The sequence below is a fragment of the Lampetra planeri genome, chromosome 2, assembly GCF_965212315.1.
Source record: "Lampetra planeri chromosome 2, kcLamPlan1.2.h2, whole genome shotgun sequence".
NCBI lineage: Eukaryota > Metazoa > Chordata > Hyperoartia > Petromyzontiformes > Petromyzontidae > Lampetra > Lampetra planeri.
In genome coordinates, this window is record NC_136108.1 from 10,732,539 (window position 1) to 10,755,524 (window position 22,986).

The following is a 22,986-nucleotide window of genomic DNA, read 5'->3' on the forward strand; positions in this document are numbered from 1 at the left end:
GAACAGTTTCACCAACGTCGTGTTGTTAAATGTGCTATCCTTATTGCATGCACAATTGAATGTAAAATTATTCAAGCTAGTAGTGACGGGAATGTAATGTTTAACATATGTGCAAACATAAGTCATGCTTAGAACTATTTAATATTGTTTTATTATGCTGTAATAATTCACAATATTACGATTAATAATAGATGCAATATAATTTTCAGATGTGGACCACCACTACATATAATAGTTGGTGGGTTGTGTAAAAATGAAATTTTCTGAGACTCCTGATCTATGGAGTAAAATAAAAATAATAATCATGTTCTGCAAAACATTGGGGTAAATTCCAGAAGAACCTTCCCCGACTGAGCACCCTACCACTATCCGTGCTTGGAAACCCACCAGTGGCATTTTTACAGGCGGATGCATGTTTGATTTTGAATGCGGTAACAAATATATTACAGATATTTATAGTAAGTACAGTCCCGATGACACATGGGCTTTTGCAACCAATGTTACGATTCATCATAGATTTTTTTGTCAGATCGTGTAAGCAAAATGTGTGTAATAAGCCCTCCTCCACCGGAGACAGATATTTAATAAAGTTGTCACATGAACAAGCGTCTCAATGTATTACTGCTTCAGCACACCGGTATGTTGGAGAGCAATCACACACCATTGAACAATTGGGTACCACGTTTTGCGGATAGTAACAACAAACATCATCAGGGAGTTGCCAGAACTGTGGAAATACAGTTGATGATCGATTATCGGGAACGCGATTATTCGGCTTCCAATATTATCTGGGGGTTCCGGGCCGATCCGGCAAAACCGCTCCCCAGTCCGGCGAACGGCACCATGTGCATGACAAAAAAAGTAGCTATGCTTGATTTCAGTGTCAAATATACACCGTACATTACACGCTACATACAACAACTTAAACAATGAAAATACTGCACGTATATCGATTTTTCGTGACTAATAACTTTAGTAAAAACCCCCAGAAAATATGCAGTTCGATCCGGCGAAAAGGGGGTGTAATTCAGTTCGCGCAGTACCGGTCTAAATACTACATCAGTCTGGCGATCATCAAATACATAGTTGTTGAAACAAGAGCATAGTAGTAGGTACATCAACCTATGCAGTTAAAATGGGACCTTTTTACCAGTATAAAAGTATGACAAAATAGGATGACGGTTAACTTTTCACAGTAGGACATTTATTTTTGCCTATTTGTATGTTTACTTATGGCAAGTTCGTATCGTAAACACGTTTAAAACACAAGAATAGGGTTTTCCCCTTTTTCTGGAAGAAAAGGGAAAAACCTATTCTTATATTTTGGTACTGGCAAAGGAGGTCCCATGAGGTTTAAAACACTCCAATAGTATATATACACACACATAACACCTGAAAAAAACAATGTGATGCACTAATGTGAAAAAATAAGCTTTTTTAAATAATATGATCATTCGGCTTTTTTAATCGATGATCAACTGCGTTCTCCAGTCTTGGGCTCTTAAATAGGGCGCATTATGTCATTTGATGTGACCCCCCACAAGGGAGAAGTAGGTGATACCGTAAGCGTAATGAATCCACGTCAATTATATTACCTTTAGCCCATAATAAATTATGTTGGCATGTTAGTTCATGGGATGCTATGAATTGGCTGTGTTGGGCAGAGGAGGGTTTTACGACACATTCTACTCACGCGATCTGACCAGAAAATCAATGTACAGTCCAATTGATTATCGTTCATCACGAATGATGGTACAGCAGTAGCTGGATATAAACACATCCCGTGGGAGTAAGGCTAGTGCGCTCATATCTTAAGTAGTGTGCTTGTATAAAAGTTTCCCTTTGCACTGATATCCAGCTTCTACTGCATTAATGTGGGTTTTTTCACCTGAATCCTAATGTACACGTTTATTCAAGATGTTTAGCAAATGGTATTGGAATGAACATGGTATGGCATAATTGTTGCTGTTTGAGTTTTTGTTTGATTTTCCACAATGTATTTAGTGTATATTATCAGCAACATTAAATAAGCAATATACTATGTTGTTGATAATTTAGGATGTATTGAATACATTTTTTAAGTACATTGCTGGATTTCAAACCTTTATAACTCATCAATCAGTACAACGAAGAGCATACGATATTTAGCTGCACGTGATTTGCCAGACCAGAGCATTTTATCACGCACACTATCCAACCAGAATTGAACTTATATAAAATATCAGCACAAGCAGTAGAAAACCGACAACATTGAAATGCAGCATATTTATTCATATATATGTTTGATAATTAAACGTGTTTAATACATCTTCATTCCATGTTGTCGATGATTGAGGATACATTAAATACGTTATTTAATAATTGAAGAGAAACTATTACACTGTTTTCAATAACGGAAAATCGAACATAGGTATAAAATCCAACACAGCAACAAATATCATGCTATAACATAGCCTGGCATATGCCAGTGGTAAGCATCATGTTTTTTTTTATAATTTGCATGCCGGTTTTTGTGGATGTATAACTGATTTTCATTTCATTGCTTCATATGAGTGTGTGCAACATACAGCATACAAATGGTACGTACCATCGTAAATCCGAACCATGTGTATAAATATGTTTTTCCTTATTCAAACAAAGCAAATTAATTTGTGAAGCTAAACTTTGATTTTTTTCACGTTAGGGATAAAAAAAGCCCGTCTCAGCCACTTTCTTCTGTGGTGTGGTCTCCTCACAGCTCATCTACTTGCCTTCCCCCTGGGGCGATTGCAAGGCTGACCCCATCAATTCAGACTTCTTCGACACCTACAGCATCACGGCTTGCCGCATCGACTGCGAGACGCGCTACGTGGTCGAGAACTGCAACTGCCGCATGGTGCACATGCCAGGTCTGCCACACGCTTAATTGTTTGCTAATTAAGGGAAACGCGCTGTGTGTAAAACAAAAATCCCATTTTGTCCGTACAACTACATACTCTATATGTTTGGGGTTGTGCTGTATCTAGCTTTCCGATGTCTATTTGGGTTATACCGCTTGCTGTCCAGCTCCAACGTGCTCGAACTGTTATGTGCTTGTTGATTTTACGTACAAGTGCGTTGGTGTTTGATCACTCAAAGCAAAATTGTGTATGTATTTGTCGAGCGATAGTTTTCTTCAAACTGTGCTGTTTGCCTCTTATAGGCGTGGAATTTCCCACATAAGGACCAGATGGTTCATTGCCTTTATAAAACAGAAATAACTATTTTGATAATTGTTTTTTTACCGTTTTATCTGGCAACAAAACGATGCACCATCAGAGTTGTGTTTTTTGTTTGCATTCCGACCGCATGTATTGTGGTAAATGCAAACATGACTCCTTGTAAAAAAAAGGTGTCAGTTTTGTTGCCAGATAAAAGGGTAAAAAAACAATTATCCTATTTTGCTCCTGGCAAAGGAGGTTCCAATGGAACTATTTTGATATTTGCTGGTACATTCTAAAATGTACATCTCTAGATCTAACATTAAAAATTAAAGAATGTATTTTTTATTTAGAAATACAACTTGTACGTAAATTTATTCTTATGGATTCCAGGACACAATAATTATTTTTTTCAAAATACTAAATTACTTGGCTTGCACCAAACTACAACTCTTGGTGTACCTGTATGCTTGGCTTAATCTAATTACATAGATGGTTTCACATGGCAGCCAGCGTATATGTCCTTCCAACAATTCCTAATCGGCTGCACGCACTACAACACTTGGCACCTGCTAAGTGTGGGTTTGTGCATTGAATCATATATCTTGAAATATCAGTACACCAAAAGGTGCAGGTCCATTTCTTGTTATATATGGTATTCATTAAAATTGTTTGCTGCTAACTTTGATTCTTTAGAGAATGATTATACGAGCCATCCATATACAGTGTATTTAAATTTTTATTTACGAAATCTATGATAATGATTAAACAATTGTAGTACCGTATGAGGTAGCTAAAATGCTTGTGAATACAGAAGGCTGTTGTCACTGGTGGTAATGTGTCATCGTGACCATTATTGGCATAGTGGAACAAACATCTAAAGTGGGTTCTTTCCCACGTGCACAAGCAAGAATGTGACAGCCCTCTTCTCCTGTTTACAGCCCAGAGAAAATAGTAAAATCCATCAATATGAAAATAAATTTTGCAAAATATTTGTTTCTTTCTAAATTACTCCAAAAAATATACACAATAATGAAGCAATATTATTGATATTAAATCGTATGTTATGCAGATGCATGCTTGCAGGGTTGCATAGGTTGCTTATGTAAGCAATTAAACAGTATGCCTCCGAAAGTGTTTTCCAGTCATAAATTAAGACGTAAAGGACATTTATGTGCTTGTACTTTAGTGCAATTCATGACCGTGTTAAGAAAAAAACATATATACCAAGTACTCAAGTCAGAACATTTCAATTCAAGACTGTGCTCTTAGGACTGTTGTTCCCACATTGAAATGTTGAATTGTTGCTTAGCCAAATTTCAGAGTTTGCGATGGATACCGTCATTATTTAGCAGAGAGGTTTTTTTCCCCCTCTGATCAATTTCCTTTAAGTCTTCTAAACAAGCTTAAAAGGAAACGAGTGCAGCTTTTAAGAGCATATAATTCTTAAAACATGCAGACGTCCATATTGTGTGTTCATATATACAGTGTAAGCTGTCAATAGTATCATGAATAGTGCTGTACATTACTTTGGTATTGTACCAAATAAAATTGCATATCCACTGAACACAGTTAAAATTGAAGGTGGTCGTGAAAAGGGTCTTTCACATGAAACACTGGTTCAGTAAATGTCGGAGAATGTTTGAAATAAGAAATATAAAATGACGGCTGTGTCTGCGAAGCATAAAAACCATGACGTGGGATGGAAACACAAAATAATTTTGGGTTTAGAGTATTGATTGACTTCACTTAATTTTATGTGGCCACAAATTCGCGGTTGATTTTATTAAATGTCTGAACGGAAAATGTATCACTGTCCTTAAAGTGGCCTTGAAGCTAGTCAACCAAACGTGTTCGTGTTTGAAACATAATCACGTATATAAGATTACAAACGCATAAGCGTTTGATTAGAGCGTTCAATTTACCATGTAAATGTATGCAGACTTAAGTTAATTATTCTGGTGTTTTATTATTTGATTTAAAAATTTGATCGATGTTTCGAATGTCTTCTCATGTTTAGCCTCTTCAAAGTCATATACAATTACAGGGAATTATATTTTCACACGATAACAAGTATTGCCTTGAATACCCTAATTGTTATTTTTTCTACTATTAGTTAGAAGTTTTTTCTAGATCATTTGTCTCCACTGCTAAGTTATTAAAATGTATATTAGTTTATTGTAAAAAAAATTTCAATTTCTCTTTTATGAGCATGTATTTACCTTCCGAAAATAAATTGCATTTAAAACAAGGCTGTACCTGAATAGATGTGAAAGGGTGCTTCTTCTTGACTGGAGTTTATCATGTGTGTTGTTGGTCAAATCCTGCAGGCGATGCACCATACTGCACACCGGAGCAGTACAAAGAGTGTGCAGACCCAGCCTTGGGTAAGCATCTAGCTCTGATGCTACGAGAGAGTTCTCTCATCGTGTTCCACTTTTTTGGTCATGCAGCACCCCATTTTGAAACATTCTGACCTGTTTCACCCCCCCCCCCCGAGTGTTTGAGATTATGTGCTGCTCTTTGCGAATTTTGATGGTGCTTGAACGCTTTTATTTGAGAAGGGTACCGCTGTCAGTGTTAAATCATAACAAATTACTTTGTTACCGCACTGGGAAAGGGCATCACAGATCATTACCGTGATATTTCCTGGTTTTGTCCAGTGCCACTGCAAATGCAGTGAATTCGCCGTAGATGTAGATTTACACTTTCATCAATAAAACATGATTTATAATCAGGAGTTCGGTTGCTTTGAAATGTCAAAAATAATATCCAAGGTGATGTGTATATAGATATCCCATGCAAAACAATACGGAGCAATTGAGAAAACAAAATTTTATTTCAAAGCCTCCACATTTCTCCCACCGATCTCAATTCACTTGTTCAATCTTTTAAAACTCTCCTCTATAAGATAACGAGCCATCACATTCATGAGATGAAATCACCTCTCGATAAGAAAGTACTGCAAATGAATCACTCTGTATAACAAATGCCCGTTAAATACATTGTAACAATATTTCACGTATTGTAATCAATGTCATATTATAATATTCAATTACAAAGGTGTCCTAACACATTAACAATTTTGTTTTGTAGAAATCATTGAGATTTTTTTTTTATTAAGGACGTACAAAGACTGTCTGCTTTCCGTGTTCTCAGCTTTGTGCGTTCACTGAATATCCTCATAGACTTTCTAGTGGAGAAGGACGACAACTTCTGTGTCTGCGACACACCATGCAACACCACACGCTACGGAAAGGAGCTCTCCATGGTGAAAATCCCAAGCAAGGCTTCGGCAAAATATCTCGCCAAGAAATATAACAAGACCGAAGATTACATCCGGTGAGATGATCAAATTACCCAGAATGTGAACCAATTAGGCTTGAGCCTAGATAGTGCTTTGATGAGTGACCACCAATCACAACACAGGTCTAGTAGGCTTTTTGGTTAACAGGGAGCAGCGCAGCAAAAGCCATTGTTCTGTACTTTCACCCCCCCTCCTTCATCAAACCACGCTGACTAGCATGGAGAAGTATGTTCAATGAACACATCCTGCATGCACGGCATAGGGAGGCCCTCATCCAGAAGTGGATTGACACACTGGCCGTATATGTACAATACTCCTTAGCACTGTTAATGTACTGCCATAACGTGTCGGTCATGGGTTGTTTTCACTATACTTCACCATGCTTGTCAGTGCAGGTTGGTGTATGGGTTAGGTTAGGGGTTCTTCTTTTTGTAAACTGAACAAGAAAAAAAGAAAAATACCCTCACAATGCATATTACCATCAGCCGTGATCAATCCACTACCATGTTACAATCCATCTTGTGCCCGCAGATGAGCTGATTTCATCACTCACAACCCCACAGTGGATGCCCTAGTGTGCTAAATTCTCTTCATTGGATGTCACTATGTCATTCTACTCCATCACCGACCACAATCCTTTCTAGCGTAATGTTATACAGTAGATGCATATAAATAGCGAATAAATGTTTGGCTCACATAGAGATGTCCTATATAAAAAAAACCACGTGTGTTTTTTTTTATTCCACCACGCAGGGAGAATGTGTTGGTTCTCGACATATTTTTCGAGGCTCTCAACTATGAGACGATTGAGCAGAAGAAAGCGTACGAAGTTGCTGGCCTCCTGGGTAAGGGATCATGTAATTCAATTATTCACATGTTGGTGACTTTTTGCCAAGAACACATGATTCGAATGTGTAATACATTGGTCACTGTTTCCTTCCAAGTTTTTATTCAGAGGAAAAAGAAAACTGAACAAAAAACAATTGCAATAAATATAGATTTTGAAACGTTATCTTGTGTCAGCTTTATAATTTTCGCAGGGAGCTAAACATCCATAACCAACCTCCTTAATGAATTCACGTTTACACGTAAAGTAAAGCCAGTATACAAAATTAGAATGGACATCTGTCATTTATAAATGACGCGCATAGACTATTGCGTTTTAATATTTATAGTTTTTTTAAACGTATTTAAGCACAGCTGGCTGGGATCTTGCAGTGCAAATAAGTAAATGTACCCAAGAGTGATACTCGTTGCTCGTAAAAGCTCTACGTTGCAATGCCTGATGTGTGTTGGATGCAGGTGACATCGGTGGCCAAATGGGTCTGTTCATTGGAGCAAGCATCTTGACCATTCTGGAAATATTTGACTACCTTTATGAGGTGATATGCACATAACGTATATTTATTTATTGTCACGTATCTTTAATTTTATTGTATATAACGTTTATATTAAATGCAGTACTCAAAGTCCTTAAGGTAGATTTTTGTTTATGAAAATGATTGTGTTATGTTCATCGTTACATCAAGTGTCATTGTTCTTGCAAACACATTTCTGCTATTTTATTGTTTTATTTAATGCCTAACTCCATACAATTCACAACGTTTGCAATTGGTTCTTTTGTTTCCCTTATTGAGGGTCATTGCATTCCCATTGAATGGTTAATTATATTTTTAAAGTTCAAAATAAATGATATAAGTTTAATGATTTTGGACAGCACTGTCAATTCAATTATACAGGATTATAATTATATTCGTGATACTTGTTTGCCAACTAGGTATTAAAGGACAAGGTTTGCAAGTGCCGCAAGAAACACAACAAGAAAAGAAGTGAAAATATGGTAAGTTATCTCTTAGCTGCACAATTCATAAAATACATCTGTATAATGTTGGTATTTAGTCATCTACGTATCATGCGTGCTATTTCTTTCCACAACATGGTAACCCATGACAGTTATTATTTTATTGATGTAAAAAATATGACCATCATACATACCCTTGTGTTAGGTTGACATTGTGTAGTATTTTGTAAAATATGTTGCATGTAAATAATGCTAAACATTGTGAAAAAATTTAAACCAAGATTTACTATATATCCTGTGTAAGATGTGATAATTGATACATACGTATTAAGGTTATAATTTGTCATGGAATTAAGTTTATTTGCACCTTTATGAAAATAAAAGAACATGTTGATTAATGGTGCGCTTTAAGCGCGGCATTTTAGGTATTTTTGTTAGAGAATTGCTCTTAATTTCATATCCTATTCTGGTTTCTTTTTTTCAGATATAAATCTATTCTTTTGCCACCGCATCCTGTGTACATTATTTTTGCTCTCTCTCTCTAAGCATCTGATGTGACATCCAAGGCTTTAATATTTCACTGAATATTTTCTGGGTCCCTGGTAGACTGTCATAGAGTCGTGACGAGTAGTCACGGCAATCAGGAGAGAGTAAACTAGATCTGGTGTGCAGGTGCAGCACTATTTTCTGGATCACCGGTAGACTGGAATAGACACGTTGGCGTGTAGCCATAGCCACTGCGCAAAGTAAACTAGAATTGGTGTTGGCAGCTGAACTCAATCCGTGGTGACATCGCAATTCGTGGTGTGTTCCCCTCTGCTGTGTTGTACTTGTAGACACCTTGTGAGACCCTGCGGAGTCACCACTCGCAAGACGTGCACTTCAACAGCAGCATTCTACCTCATCACACCGTCAGAGGGACGTTTGAGGATTTTGCGTGCTAATGGCTTATATTAATCTCCTACATGTATTTACAAACAATCGGAAGGGTGAGTTAGCGATCTCCAATAAGATGAGGAAACACAACAAACAAACAAAAAATCCGTTCCACTAGGTGCAGAGTTTTGTAAAATAAACTCTCGATTATTCAGGGTAATGGGGAGGAAGGGGTAGCACGGATAAAATAAAAACACGGGCAACGCAGAACGTACGTGATTCAGCCGATGGAAACTAGTTAATTGCTTACTAATTTAGAATGGGGGAAAAGACGATGACTGTGCTCTTTTTATTCTTCCTTAAATTAACAGGTTTATTTGCCGACATGCTTGCAATCACGTGGCCACTGAGTCGTTGACCCTCTCGAATGAGAAGTCGGTAATAACTAAAGCAGCCCATGTAAAGATTTACATTTTTATTTTGGAAGCTGAAACATGGTTAATCCGCAACCCATGTAATCCACCCACGGATAATTGAGAGTGAACATAAGTAATACACCCTTCGTCCTAAGTGATTTTTGCAAACATTTGCACACATGACTGCCAAAGCCTAACCAGACGCATATCTACTCTTCACTCACATCATTATTGTAAGGTAGACCAATATTAATTGAGTTTAACACGTAGGCTTTCGCGACCAATATTAATTAAGTGAATGAAAGATTGAAATTCACTGTTTTAAACAGCTAATTATGGTACTTTTATGAGTCAAGGTAAATCAAATCTGTTTTAACACGTAGGCTTTCACAACCAATATCATCCATAATAGAGATTTTTTTGGGTTATATCGCGTAAATATATACAGCACACCAGTGTGTTGGAAAAATAAGCCATGTCCTCAGATTGTAAATGTTGTGAAGCTAGTTGTAATTACTGGCGAAACGTCGTACTCAGTTTGTAAATGTTGTGGCTTGGCTCTCCAACACACCGGTGTCCTGTACTAGTGACGAATTGGCATGTTCTGTTTACATGACTACCCTTACTAGTTGGCTGTGTCGGGTGGTAGCGGGTTTTTAAAGACACATTTATATATTTACGCGATCTAACCCAAAAAAAACTCCATTATAAATCAAATCTGCTGTATTGAAATATACTTAATCATTTATATAATACTTTTTTATTGCGGTAATGAAATTTTCAGCTTAGGTTTAAAGAACACACATGCATGTAATGGTATTAACAGTTTTTGTTTTATCACATGACAAAACACACAGTGGGCAAATATGAAAATAGATAAGTGCTAAGGCAAATATCAAACCATAAGTGGTAATTTTTTGTCATTGTATAATGGGCACTTTTTCAATAATAACATATTTATACTACTGTACTTCTTAAAGTATAGTCTGTAATAACTATTAAGCCGGAAAAAATATGTTTGTTCAGATAACAGGGTTATGATTATGTACGTAAGGTTTGAGAAAAAATGTTAACATAAGTATATAAATGTACGTGTTCACTTTTGGCGCACATATTTACTGATAATACTTTAGACTTCACGTGAACAATCCTATACACCATTTAAAATACAATGAGACAATTTTGGGGTTTCTCTTTCAAATTTGCTACCCATTTGTGCTTTCATATATAATAATTCAAACCAGTAATGATATGCCAATAGCATTGTAGCAATCTGACTAATGTAAACATGTTTTGGGACTGCGTTGACAGTGGTGCACAAAAAAATGACAGAAACTCAACGCATAAGTCAATAAGACTGCCCTAAAGAGTAATAATTGTATTATAAGCGACGTTGCTGGCAATGGCACTTCTTCGGAGCAGAGAGATCAAGCAGATATTCATGTTATGTAGAAGAGCCATTGCCCAATATGTTGGCTATTATATGTGTCCTCTTAAGAGCAGAGTTATTGATGAATGTATTGTATCTTTATCTTTATTGTTTAGCTAATGCAGTAACTCTTGCAGTTCCCCGCAGGAGCTTTCTACCACGGATAGCACACAATAGGTATGACTTGATTTTATTCAATTTCTTTGTGAGTAATTTACATTTTTTTTATTTGGACCATGCCACCAGCAAATGATGGCCCATACATGCAGCATACGTGTTCTTGTAAAACACATTTTCTTTCATCAACAATTGTTAGTTTTTTAAGCTGAATATTCTAAAAAATGTAGTACAAATTCATAATTAAAGAGTACTTAATTTTGGTAAATGAACGTTGCTTGTAAAGATTTTTTTTCTGGAAATTTCTATCGCATGTATCTGTGTTATTTTCCCAAACTGATTTGTAGCCATGCTTGTATTGTCATTTATACGTAGCATTTGAAATATTATACAATATTCATAGATTAGGTAACGGTGAGCATAGATATACACATTATAATTGTATTTTTGTGCCTAAATTATGCTATACATTATATATTTACTGTTTGGATTTAATATTCCTAATATTGCTTATTGTTATGTTTTGTGACAAATATATGCCTTTAAGCGTTTATATTTTAAAAGTCTAACATAAAATAGGAATTATAAGATTCCTTTATCTCCATATCTTGTGCTATTTATTTTTTAATTTCAAACAAAAGCATCAATACATTTACAATGAAAAAAGGTGGTACATGTTTTGGAGTATTATACATTGGAGAGGGAAAAAAATACCAATATTTTATTCTATTTTCAAAACTTAGTTCAGCAGGTGCCTCCATCTATTAAATTAATCTTGCAGCCTTAAACAGAAATCAATCAAATCGACACCTATTTTGATTGCTCAGTGGGTTCATTTAAATCAATACGCAAACACAAACCGTCCTCAGTGGCATTATTTTTTAGCGATTTACAATAATACAATACGGTATAATTATACAGAGAACAAGTTAGGCTTTTATTACCGAAGTATTCCACTTCATTGAAGTGTAGGTGATGCACAGAGACTACTCACAATTATTTAATAAAAATGTTTTTTCTTCAGACTTTTGCGTCTTTATAACACAAAACCCTTCAATTGGTAGTTAATAAACAATAGGCTTTACCCTTTCCGGAAATAATACAGGTGTTATGATGGTCAAACGCCGAATAGATACCTATTGCAAGGAATTACGTCTGCATTAACCACACATGCCTGTGGTAAACATGCAAACAAACGTGCTTTTATAACACTATGTAACACCATTTTTGTTCCTGCTTTTGTGACCAGGACTTTATGTGAATGAAAGGCACAAATGCACACGTTTTCTCATTGAAAATAGATACATTTCTAAATATCACTGTCCTGGTCACAAAAGCAAAGTTTCTGTGGTATAATATCCATTTCTGTACTTTTGAGGCATAAGCAATTAGGAAGTAACTCTTACGACCCAGGAACAAAAATGTGTTTTTTGTTACAGAGTGTAATAAACTATGCATTGTCCTTGAAACTGCTTGGCCTACACCAGAGACAGCCTCCTTTATGGTATTATTTAATCGGCGTTAGACTAGAGAATGCCAAAAGGTGAACAGCACAAAGGCAATGCAAATATCAAAGCATTAATAACTCGGGTGGAGCGGTTATATCTATGGGGCCCTTTTCACCAGTATCAAGACTATGGAAATAGGGTACCATAGATATAACTGCTCAACCCTTAAAAATGTGCTTAAATTGTAGCAACAAATAGGGACATTCATCCTCGTTGTATGTGGTTATTTTGTTTGCGTTATGATGCTGAGTTGTTATTGTCAATACCATTTTCATTATTTAAATTTGGAGACGTTGGAATTTTGTAGTGAAATTTCTATCATATCCACGGGCGTAAACATGTGAAGACGTAAAAGCACAAAATGGCCGACACTATGGAATGCTGAATTACTTAAATGCATCAGCTGTTTTACGCTGATGTTCATATTTGATTGGCGCCTTACTGATACTTGATTTCCACATTCTTGAATACCTAAATTATCATCAATGAGTTGTAAACATGTACACGAGTCAAAACAATCAAAATAGCCCTTCTGATTGTGTTTCTCTAAGACTATTTTAAAATATCTAACATCTGTCCAAATTTATTCAAGTTGAACACATAGCTTGCAGGTTAAAATATACTTTAATATGAAAAGAATGTTTGAAATATGAAAGACTGAAAGAGCATACATTTTATTTCAAATATGAATGTGAGAGCATTCCTGATTATATACTGACGAAAGTTACATTCAGTCTGCCGTTTCGTTCAGTGAAAATGTGGGGTTTATGATTTGTAATGCTTCTTACAATGTTCGCTACATAAAATCCCATAAAACACTTGTACAGCACATAACTGCACTTGCATATTAGCAGCAGAATACGGTGTACGTGAAGACCACATTCTTCAATGCATTGAAATTGTGCTTTTAAAAAACCGTACTGTAGTATGTTTTTTTTACAATATGTATTATTTATATCAATATACAGAAGCAAATAATGCGTATGGCAATGAATTAATCGACTCTGTGGGATAATTTGTATCGTAGCTTCTTGTCTTCATTCTATAAACAATAGCTTACACGGTATGTGTCATTTTTAGCTTTTAATGAGCAACTAATTGTTCGGTGCGGCAGAGTTAAAACATTGGAACCAACACACTTGAATATACGATTGATTTGTCTGACATTCTTCAGTAATTATACAAAGAAACAGTTCCGATCATTAATGTTTGCTTTGGATTGACGAGTGTATTTAATGCATATACCTGCTGTGTAACTGAAAAATACTTCCTCCCTACAAAAAAACGGATAGCATGCAAGGAAACATGATTATGAACATTGCTTATTGGTGTTAGAGATTCACATCCATTGATTGAAGGTGTTTGTTCTCTTATACTGCTGTAACTACATGGATGTATATGAAAGACTCGCCATGCGAATGTCATCGAGTGAAATATGTATCGTAAAATACAGGCCACTGCTGGATGAAGAAGGCCCCCCACTACAGACATGCAGTCGTGGAGGTTGTTGGACCCTTCTTCACCAAGTTGGTCAGTACGGGTTGATGAAGGGGGTGCCCAAGACTGGTTCAGATATCACTCGCCACTGATGTTGGCCGTGGCCAGGGGAAACCACTGCGTAATTCACATACCTGTCAACCCCTTCTCAGTGTCTACCTTATTTTACAGACCAATTCGGACCTTATTGGTCACCCCGTGCCCTTATAAATCTCAACGTTCATCCTACAAAGTCCCATCACAATGGAGAAACACAAACAAATAGTTTTTTTTGCCCGCGTTGAAACGGCTGTATGCCGTATGGACCTGAAAACTCAATTTGCCTGTACAAGAATACGGGTAAACCGTATGGGTTGACAGGTATGAAATCGCACAATGCGCTAACCACTGCATCACCGCTCCACGCCATCTAGTGCAACCCTGAATATCAGTATAATCTCAGCCAAACTCTCTAAGATTGATTGATTTATGGATATGGTAGCTTGGGTGCTTTTATACTTATTTTGATAAAGAGAATATGTTTAAAGATACATTTTATGCAGTGTGATATATGCTTTTTAATATAACTGGTTTTCATGTTAATGCGTTGCATGGATTATTATTCATGTGAAATTGTTAATTAAACGATGTCATGCGAATATCAGTAAATATACCGCATGTTTATGATATTCCACCTAACTTTGATTTCATGCAAAGTTGCATGGTTTAGCAACCTACCATTGGCAATTGAAAAATAACCCATTGGAACAAGTCATTGCAAGTGCATAACTCACATACATTATTAAATATACAAAAAACTGATAAGAATAAAGTTGTATCATATATTAAATATGATTTACCCTATTTATTTATGATGCTGAGTTGTGCATGTTGATCAATGTCAGATGTATAATACCTCCATTCCTGCTAAACCAAACGTTGAGGTGACGTAATATAAAAATACAATACAGTAATAATGTTAATACTGTAGTAATGACCACGTTCTAGCGCACGTGCACACAAACACGTACAGAGGGACAGCATCGATATTTTTTCCAGATGAGAGCTCTGTTATGAGCAGTTTCGGAATGGGATTTCGATAAAGTAACCTCAAAGTTATCTGCAGAAAAACAGTATTGCTGCAGTAGCCACGGGGATGAAAAAAACGAAAATCTAAAGTGACTTGTACGAACGTACACACCCGTTGTTTTTCTTACGCTTCATAGCCTCTCATTCATTTATTTACCGATCTTTCAAGTACAGAACAGGGCTGCAGCAGTAATCGACAAGTGGTCAGATCTGCTGTGGGGTAATTAAACATTTTTTTTAAGTAGATCCCTCTGGCTGTGCTAATAGATGACAAAAGTACAGCCACTATATGTACATGTTTGAAAGTGGGAAGGTGGGAGCAGAGGAAGTGAGAGCAGGAATGATGTTTATAAAAAAGTGTTAAATGAAATAGTTTTTTAGTACTGTATACCTCTGTAACAAGTACATTAATATTGTGTTCTTTTGATGTTTCAACATATTTTAAAAGTATACATGTGATTTGTGTGTATAAAATGCCTTATTATGACCATGGCCGTGACACTGATTATTGTTTAATGTTTAATAAGTGTATACAGCTTCAATGTAATGTTGCCTTGTGTGATTGTAAACGTTAGAACAGAGCTACCATGAGAGATTGATGGGACAATGTCAACGTGCCACACACCAAGGGAAGATTGAGGATATATCTTGCAGCTCTGTCTATGGATAGTGACAATCGTGTCTCTGAATACAAGTGTAGTGATGACGCCTCTTCAGGTGGTATCTGTAGCAGACTAGCTTGCATCTGTCAAAAGTACATTTTCTCCACCTACTCTGTGTTCTGCTCTGTTTAAATGGGCGTGCACGTTTCACTGCATACATGTAATATCAAATGAAACAATAAAATGCATTATTCATACAATGTTATCTGAGTCTTTGTACACACCTGGCTCTGTTGTCACGAGGTGGCATCGCTTTTATCGAAGTATTTAACTCAGCACAGATGCTGCCGTGGTGTTATAATGGCTCGCACACGAGACTTTTCAATTCGTTTTAATCCGGGCAGTTGAAACAATGTGGACATTTCATAAATCCAGTTCGTCCATCACCAGGTGGCATGCGGTGGGGTAAAGTGTGGGTAACTCCGATCTCTTCCAAGACGTCTGACCAGTATGGGAGAGTAGGCCCAAATCGCATCTGGTGGGACCCACTAGAGCTCCTTCTAGTGGAGGCATTTCTACCAGTTGCAAGGAATATTAATTCCTGCAGTCACGAAAGCTTTAAGTCAAAAAGTAATACTTTTTTAATGCAAATCAAAGTTACGTTTGCGTTCATGAAATAGCTCGCGTAATTTAATTATTTAGTTTTCCTTTGAAGTTTGGTTTTATGTTATCATGCTACAAAAGAGCTGAGAAAAACGTGATCTGTCGATCCATTTATGATATACAGTAATTCATTGTGCTAATCTCCCACCTATTTCTTCTAGATGCATAAGTGATCCTAGATATGAAATAGATTTGCCTTAAGAATATAAATTACACTGACCTACAAAACAGTGCTCATATCTCCAGGTTGTAATTTTCGTGCAGTGCTGTCACACATCGTTTTGGATTTATAAAAAAAAAATGTTTTATTACTTTAGGATGTGCAGGCACAACTTCACTCTAAAAACAGCATGTTAAAAGATGTATCCATAATCATGATAATGGAAAAAAACAATGACATTTCACTTATCACATTGTCATGTATACATTTGTCATAGATTATTTAAGGTTTCAAAAACAGCATCATAAAATGTAGTACATGGTATGCAACACGTGCATTTAAACATCAATTATTTTCCAGGAAAGCCTAAATGAGTTTCAAAACTTTTCAGAAGGGTCCTGCATCAGAAAGTTCGTCAATACCATTGAGAATATTCGCCATATGGGAGTAAACTGGAGTAGCCACAGACAGCCCATGCATACGAGGAGATACCACTTACAACTCCACACAGATGCTTTCAATCGAATGACATTTTCAAGCCAATGAGTGAATCAATTCACACTTTGGAACACACCCAATGCTGTACTACAATATAGCATTATATATATACCATTAGCACATGAATTGCACTTGTGGTCACCCATCCAAGTGTAGTGACATAGAACGGTCACTACTGTGTTGGCCCGTACGAGGGCTGGGGGCCCCAAGGGGGTGCCTGGGGGGTCACGTGCTGGAGGGATCCGGACCTTCCCAGAGGTGGGGAAAGTGAGGCGTGTCCTGGGAAGGGAGGCGTGGCCTGGAGAGAGCCAGCCACGCCTGGGCGGAGCCGGCCACGCCAAAGCAGATATAAGCGTGGTGTGAACGGAGAGCAAGGCGGTTGTACTGTACTCCAAGTGAAGACATCATCGGTCGTCAAGTCCCGAGTCGTCGTCCTGGGCCAGGCAGGCCGTTGCCTGCCTGGTCCAGTCTGTGTCGTGTTCCAGAGTGTTAGTGAGTTGAGGAAGGTGCTCACCACCTTATGTACAGTGTTATATTACTTACCGTTTAATAAATAGTGTTGCCTCCAAGCTGCGTGTGTGTGCACCTAATTCGAACCTATTACATTTGGTGTCAGAAGTTGTGGAAATATAAATATTGCTAGGTGTTATCCTAGGGAAGTAAAATGGGCACACGAAAAACAAAGACAAAACTCATCTGGACGCCTTCGTACGACGGGGATGGTGTGACGACCATCCTTCGGACAGCCCCGGGGATGGCAGCCCCGGTGACAGAGAGATGGCGCTGCACGCGGAGCGGCGGGACTGGCATCGCACCGCTGCTTCGCCGCCATCGGGAACGGAGCGATGGAGCCGCGGGGAGAGGACACCGTCGTCTCTGCGGGGGCTGGCGGGGGGAGGCCCAGGCATGCGGGCCACGCGGTGGGGCCGCCAACTCGGCGGCTGATCGTGGCGCGGTTCCCGCCAAAGCGCCGCTCCCGCCATTTCGGCGGCGGGTCGGGGCGCTGTTCCCGCCAAAGCGCCGCTCCCGCCGACATCAACGCCTGCGGAGGGGGAGTTCCACACGTGCAGGTGGCGCCCCCGTCTTGTGGATGGGGGTTCGCAAGAGCAGGCCGTGTTCACCATGCAAGATTCTTCGGGCCGTCCCAGTGCTCCACCTTGCCGCCCTCCGATATTCACAGTTTGCCAGGCGACACGCTCGACTGCCTTCTACCATTCGGTGCATTTATGGTTATTTGAGTTATGGACATACACACTTTACATGGGCAGTTCTACGAATTAGGCAACCTCTGTTAACATTTCTAAAATAATCTAATGATGTATATGGAGTGCCAATTTGAAGGCGACTGTCAAATCATTTCTATGGACCCCGTTGTATTTTTTCATTTACAAATAAATTCTTCAGGCAAAGTCTAATTACGTCAAACAAAACTCATTAAATACCCATTTGTGTGCAGAGATGAGGCTCCCTGTGACCAACAACATCTATCGTGATGCCAAAGTTATTTGTTTATTTTTTACTGGAACCATCTTTGCTGATGCCTTTAGAAACATCAATAAGTTGAGGTCAATGGCTCCATTGGGAGTTGATCCAGAAGAGGTTGCTATTACAAAAAGATTGGAAATCAGCCTGTGCAGCCAGCATCACATGCATTCTTGACATTGCCAATTAAAATATATCAAATATTTCCTCAGCCTACAGAATTGTCATGCAATGTTGTACAAAACTAATGTATGGACGTGGAATTATTACGATTTTATGCAATTTTTTTCTGGTAAAGATTTTTCACTTTAGCATGAAATAATACAGTTTCAATTTCTTTTATTAGGTAGAGCCCTGTGATCCATTCGGCTCTTGAATCGAGTGCAACCGCGACAAACAAAAAACAATAACATGAACAAGAAAACATCTTAAAGTGACTATGTGCAAACAGAAAATCCAAGAAAATACAGCAAAATATTGCAGAAAAGGCACCGTACACCAACGCCGTGTGCAAAAATCCCAGTGGGATGCAAGCCAAACAACAACAACTGCCTGTCTAGTCCCTTCAAAATAATGTGGCATCTGTTAAGTTCAAGATGTATTTCAAATCACGGTAGGTCTCGCCTCATTGCGAACATTTCAGGAAAAATGCAATAACATTTGTGATATCTACCATTTTGTAAACAATGCAATCCCAGACATGAGATGAACTCCCTAAGTTTTGTTAAACTATCTTCCTTGGCCGTTCTTCACACCTAGGAATATGTTAACAGTGACACGCGAATATTTGCATGCCCTATATTCTAAAGTATGACCTGCAAATATCGCAAACTTGTTTCAAAGCACTTTTTCTCGTGTCATCTCTTGTTATAGTCATCTCGAACAGCAATGCATCATCATGCTCAATAGAAAATGGTTAATGTGAGTCACTAAAGTAAATAGTTTAACTCCACTGGGAATACAGACCGTCCCATTTTCAGAAGGACTCGTATTCATCACATCTATAAAGCATTGACGTACACTGTTTCTGTAAATCACAACCACGGACAACAATACGTTGTGATTGTGAAATAAATAAGTGTCTGAAAGTGAGATGACCTGGGCTTAAAAGCTCTGGAGATAACCATGGAGACAGATAATGGCTTTGTGTCGAGTGGGAACATGTTTAAGAGTGGGGAAATTAAAACTCTCATAATATTTCATGTTTGTTGTTCCTAGCAACACGAAACATCGACCTGCAAACTATATCCAATTATCCTTTACAGAGGAACATAGCATAGTCACATTCTCATCAGTCGGTGTTCTCTGAAATATATATGTAGTGAGTCACTTCAGAGACACAACGTGTATTCTACACTGCATAACACCGTTATACATGGGACCACAATACACACCTCTTACACTCGTTACACACGGGACTATAACATGCCTATCTCTGGCGCACACGGGATAACTATAATCGGGTCAAAACAGCCAGTCTGACCCACTACGTCGGAGACGAAGACGTAGAACTTGGGTTCCACTTCACCTGCAGACAGCCCCGATATTCGATCGGGGCTTCCCTTTTATCCCTCTCGGCGCGGCCTGGCTCCACCCTCGGCCGCGCCTCCCTCTGGAACATTCCCGAAGGTTCCAGACGACCTTGCACCTGCCACCTGCCTGGCTCCGCCCATAACCACGCCCTCTTCGGGAACTCTCTAGACGATTCCTGGATACACTTCCCGTGTCCCCTCGGTCACCTTTCCCCCACATTCCTCACCCCGGCCCATCACGTGCTTCACCCGATGCCGGAGTGACTCGTCCTCATATGCCCCCTCCCGCCAGCAGCCCCCACCACGCTCCCCAGTGACCAATGATGTGGCAATTACTCGCTGCACTGGCGGAGTGGCTGCTACCCCCCCCCCCTGCAGCTGACCTCTCCAGTGCTGCTGCGGTGGTCCACTTTACTCTAGTGACCCGGGTGCTGCTGCGGGGTCCACTTTCTGCCGCGCCCCCTCTCTCCCCCCGCCTTCTCTCTCCCCCCCGCCCCCTCTCTCCCCCCGCCCCCTCTCTCCCCCCCTACTGCCGAGGCCTATATAACCTCGTGCCACGGCAGATCTCTCGCCTACTTCAGCAGTTCTTTCTTGCTGTGGTTGTCCCACCTGATGACGATTGCTCGTGTTGAGATCGAAACGTCGTGATCTATTATTTTTCTACCCACGTGACTTTACCGAAAGAATCAAAGAGTATGGATTCCTGCAGTCACGAAAGCTTCACATCTAGATTATCCCCTACTTGTCGATAGGACTCATTTGTCTCTCTCTGCTAGCACCCTGTACCACGCCCCTAGTAACCCACTGCATGGTACTGCACGGTGTGCTCGCCTCTGCACCCATATGTCCTTGTTCTACAGCACTTAGCGCGACGCGCCGGAGTGATCCGTTTAACATCACTACATATATATGATCTCATTCTTACATTAGTTGGTAAACCTTTCATCCTTAGAGCGTGGCTTCAAACACATCAAACAAGGCACACAACTTAAGAAGGAATTTGCCAACACAAATTATGATTTTGTTTTTAATGAGCATATATGAATGACTTATTTAATCACGTTTGAATGTGTTTGATCTCATTACAAAAATATAACATCGTGATTAAAATAATAATAATTTACAGCCCTTTATCAACCCACTCGTTGATGAGGGCCTCCCCATGCCCTGGCAGGCATCGGGCTTCTTTGACAATAGGGGCCGTTCATAAATGACGTCACGCGATTTTGGACGATTTTTGATCCCCCCCCCCCTCGTCACACGGCGTCACACAAAGTCAGACCCCCCTCAAATATGACGTCACAAAGCTCCGCCCCCCCCCAAAACCATATTTCCATTTTGAAAATAAAACATGCTTCAAATCGCTTTAAACTATTGTCATTTTAGTGCGTATTTAATGTGGCGCTGCACTGATGTTGTAGGAGTGTTGTTCTAACAATTAGTGTTGTTATAACAATTCTATATTTATTTAAAGTTGCGCATTTTGATGTGACGTCACATTTCTCACCCCCCCCTCGTCACACATCGTCACAAATGTCTGACCCCCCCCCCCCCTAGGTGCGTGATGTCATTTATGGACGGCCCCATACAGTACAGTACAACACAGTACAAATTGGAAATGTTGTGGGTTTACTCTCCAACACACCGGTGTTGGAGAAATACATTATTGTCAATCAGCTGGAGCAACTGTGTCATCCTGTGCTTTCCAATACAGACTTCCATCCCTATTGAGAAAAGCAGTATGCAGGTCCTTATTTGTAAATCCATAAGGCATTGTTGCTTTGACATTTTCAATCCCCATTCTGTGAATGTTCCTCAGGAGGCATCAGCATCAGCTGTTTTTTTTTATGGTGACACTGATGCATTATGAGCCAGAGGAGTATACCACAGGTCAGGACAAATTGACCAAAAGCATGAACCCAATATCTGCCGAGTCAGCCGTGCGAATCTGATTGTCTTGAAAATGAATGTTCGCCACGGTGGCGAGATGTTAACTACCTCACCTGGAATACAGAAGGATGTGGGTTCGATCCTGACCCCGACGCCTATATATTTTAGAGTTTGCATGTTCTCCCTGTGGTCGCGTTGATTTTTCTCCGGGTCCTCCAGTTTTTCCCTCCACATTTAGGTACATGCATTTAGAGCATTTGGCTGCTATACATTTCCACGTGATAAGTCACTTTGTTGAGCTATCATTTTTGGTCAGGTTACCTGGTAAAATAAAATAAAAAACAATAGTTTAGTTTATAGTTTAGTGTGAAATGTGTATCATGCCAAATAAATGTTACATGTATCATTTACGTGAAATATTCACGTCCATACTTAGTATAATTGCAAGAGTAATTTAAATATACTATTTGTTTCCTGTTGAAATTATTAATTACAAGTATATTATATCACCATGAGGCCATCTAATCTCAGATCATAATGACCAAATATCCAGTCCATTTAACACAAGAAGAAAAATCATGCACATGCATGGATTCTATGCTTTCCAACATGATTTTGTCTTCACAAGTATTTAATTACCAACAATAACATTACATCCCAAGCCCCGAAACGAGGTAACATGTGACATTGGAAGATGATGCCATCATCTCGCGATGCCATGCGAAATTATTATGTATTAACCTAGGATGGCAAGGAAAATCTTTTAAGCGCTTGTTTTTATTACCATGTTTCATCAAAATGGTCAGTTTTCTCTACAGCATAGGTTCCCAACCTGTGTTTCTCGGAACACTGGTCTCTGTTGGACCCTGGCAAAGTATGGCAGTGGTCCAGAAAGATTGGGAACCACTGCTCGAGAGTAGGTTCCAAATAGCACTTTTTTTTAAAGATAAAATTATGTTCA

General features: G+C 38.9%; 2 protein-coding genes across 2 annotated transcripts in view; one reads left to right on the forward strand and one right to left on the reverse strand.

Moving 5' to 3' along the window:
* LOC144727736 (acid-sensing ion channel 1-like) overlaps positions 1–15,682 on the forward strand; it is a 212,294-nt gene extending 196,612 nt beyond the window's left edge. Inside the window, exons 5-11 of the mRNA XM_078606796.1 lie at positions 2,738–2,888; positions 5,510–5,566; positions 6,368–6,521; positions 7,240–7,331; positions 7,789–7,868; positions 8,264–8,326; positions 9,124–15,682. Of these exons, the coding sequence (XP_078462922.1) occupies positions 2,738–2,888; positions 5,510–5,566; positions 6,368–6,521; positions 7,240–7,331; positions 7,789–7,868; positions 8,264–8,326; positions 9,124–9,231 (705 nt within the window). The 3' untranslated portion in view covers positions 9,232–15,682. The remainder of the gene's footprint in view (positions 1–2,737; positions 2,889–5,509; positions 5,567–6,367; positions 6,522–7,239; positions 7,332–7,788; positions 7,869–8,263; positions 8,327–9,123) is intronic.
* Positions 15,683–21,148: 5,466 nt separating this feature from the next.
* Positions 21,149–22,986, reverse strand: part of LRP2 (LDL receptor related protein 2) — a 98,474-nt gene continuing 96,636 nt past the window's right edge. The window contains exon 82 of the transcript XR_013587442.1: positions 21,149–22,346. The gene's annotated coding sequence lies outside the window, so the exon portion shown is untranslated. The remainder of the gene's footprint in view (positions 22,347–22,986) is intronic.